The sequence below is a fragment of the Bison bison genome, unplaced genomic scaffold, assembly GCF_000754665.1.
Source record: "Bison bison bison isolate TAMUID 2011002044 unplaced genomic scaffold, Bison_UMD1.0 scf7180017859588, whole genome shotgun sequence".
Classification (NCBI taxonomy): domain Eukaryota; kingdom Metazoa; phylum Chordata; class Mammalia; order Artiodactyla; family Bovidae; genus Bison; species Bison bison.
In genome coordinates this window covers 10,845-13,025 of record NW_011490160.1, presented here as the reverse complement: position 1 = coordinate 13,025, position 2,181 = coordinate 10,845, and the positions used below count along the sequence as shown (strand labels likewise).

At 38.3% G+C, this 2,181-nt stretch overlaps 1 protein-coding gene across 1 annotated transcript in view; it reads right to left on the bottom strand.

The window, feature by feature from the left end:
• The window catches only part of LOC104981946 (long-chain fatty acid transport protein 6-like), a gene marked incomplete at its 5' end in the record, with an annotated part of 36,485 nt that extends 34,514 nt beyond the window's left edge, over window positions 1–1,971 (bottom strand). Inside the window, one exon of the mRNA XM_010831225.1 lies at window positions 1,768–1,971. Within this exon, the coding sequence (XP_010829527.1) occupies window positions 1,768–1,971 (204 nt within the window). The remainder of the gene's footprint in view (window positions 1–1,767) is intronic.
• Between the last annotated feature and the right edge of the window lie 210 nt (window positions 1,972–2,181).

The window sequence follows — 2,181 nt, the reverse complement described above, 5'->3', positions numbered from 1 at the left end:
GATAACCCTGTATGCAAGACAGCAAAAGAGACACTGATGTATAGAACAGTCTTTTGGACTCTGTGGGAGAGGGAGAGGGTGGGATGATTTGGGAGAATGGCATTGAAACATGTATAATATCATATATGAAACCAATTGCCAGTTTAGGTTCGATGCAGGATACAGGATGCTTGGAGCTGGTGCACTGGGATGACCCAGAGGGACAGTATGGGGAAGGAGGTGGGAGAGGGGGTTCAGGATGGGGAACACGTGTACACCCATGGCGGATTCATGTTGATGTATGGCAAAAGCAATACAATATTGTAAAGTAATTAGCCTCCAATTAAAATAAGTAAATTTAAATTAAAAAAATAAATAAAAGATAAAACGTAAATCTCAAAAAAAAAGAAATAAGTACCAAAACTTTTGAAGTGAAGTGAAAGTCGCTCAGTCAAGCCCGACTCTGCAACCCCATGGACTGTACCCTGCTTTCAACACATCTCAGTTCAAACTCCTGGTCATCTTCAAATTAATTACAAAAGTTTATTCAAACTACCATTAATACCATTCAATTTTTCTCAGAATCAATTAAGTTTAACATTTCTTTTGAATTCCCAGGTAGTTTCATTATTCTTTGTGTCGCAAAGAGTGTGTGTGTTGTTTACCTGATAAAAGGAAAGTTAGTTTCTTGATTCATATTTGTAACCTCCCCCAAACGTGCAAAGATCTCAAGATTTCCTATTTCTCACATGTTCCAGTCAACCCAAGGAAAACCAGGAGAGCTTACTACAGGTTTTTCAATGGTAGCTCTATACTTGGATTGTGTTTAGGAATTAACATTTTATACAAGAATAGAGAAACCTGTTTTAAAGTAGACTAATGGATTTTTTAATTCAGAAGGATGATTACAAACATTTAAACATCTTTTCATTTATATATCAGGCATCTAAGGGAGGCTAGCAAAGATCCTGCCAAAGAAGCAGTCCAAATTTCACACTCTGAGTAACTGGGCTGGATCAAGTCTTCAGATATTCCAGTGCCATTTGTACTACCAAACTTGAAAATCTTTCCACTTGCAACAATGGCCAAGTGAACATGGTGACTTGCCAAGCTAAAGGTAAAGCTATTACATTTTCCATCCAAGTTTGAGAGTTCAAAGATCTAAAAAAACCCAGGTTTTCTTGGATACACGCTTTCTCAGATTTTTGGTAGCTATGAAACTGAGCCCCACTAAAACCAAATTCTTTTACGAACTCTCTATCCAAAGCTTTTTTCCCTTTCTTGTCCCCTCTGACCTCAATCCCCAGGGAACTGAAAGGTAATCAACCAGCATCAGATGACTAAATGCTGTTGCTGATGACATAGATAAAGCACTAAAGTGATTATCACAGCTATTGTTAACAGATTGTTTCTCCAGGGCAAGATGAGCTCACAGACCCTCAAGCCATGGACCACCTTGCCAGAGAGTTGTAAACCAGAGTCATCCTGACTCCCCAAATTGTCACAGAACTGTCACAAGATGATGACTAACCCTAGCTTCTTTATTCTTCTCCTTTAAGAAACCCCCAACTCAAAGGTCAAGTTGAAGTGGATCTGAGGCTTGGTGGGCTGCAATAAATCCTTATTTTTCTGCAATCTCCTGCTATCAGAGTTTGGCTTTCTATACCTTGGGTACTCAAGTCCTTTGCTCAGTTACAGCTACACACGGCAAAGATTTGTCCAAACCGGTTGCTTTTCAAATATAATACACTGCATTCTTTTTAAGTTTCACGAACAAATGGATCATACCTGTTGTTCCAGAAGTAAAAATATAAAGATAAGGAGTCTTGGTGTTTGAGATAGCATGGTGGCTGCGTGGCACATGACAGTCAGATGCTGTGCTCAGTTTTTCTTTGAGTGAAATTATGCCTTGTGGAACAGAGTCTTTCATTGCCCAAATGCTGATACCTTCTGGGAGTCTTGGAAGAATGTCTTCTATAGTTTCTAGAAAACCTAAAAATCAAAGGATTAGGAATAAGTAAATAAGACATAAATCTCAAACCACTCATCTTGTGTGTTCTTTTGCCTGTTGGAACAGGGATGAAATGTAAATACAATGCCAACTTCCTTTTCACATTGGATAAGTAACATCCTAGCCATTTTATGATTCTGTTTCAACATGACCAACTTAAAGGAAAATCTAGTTATTACCTAATTTCATCA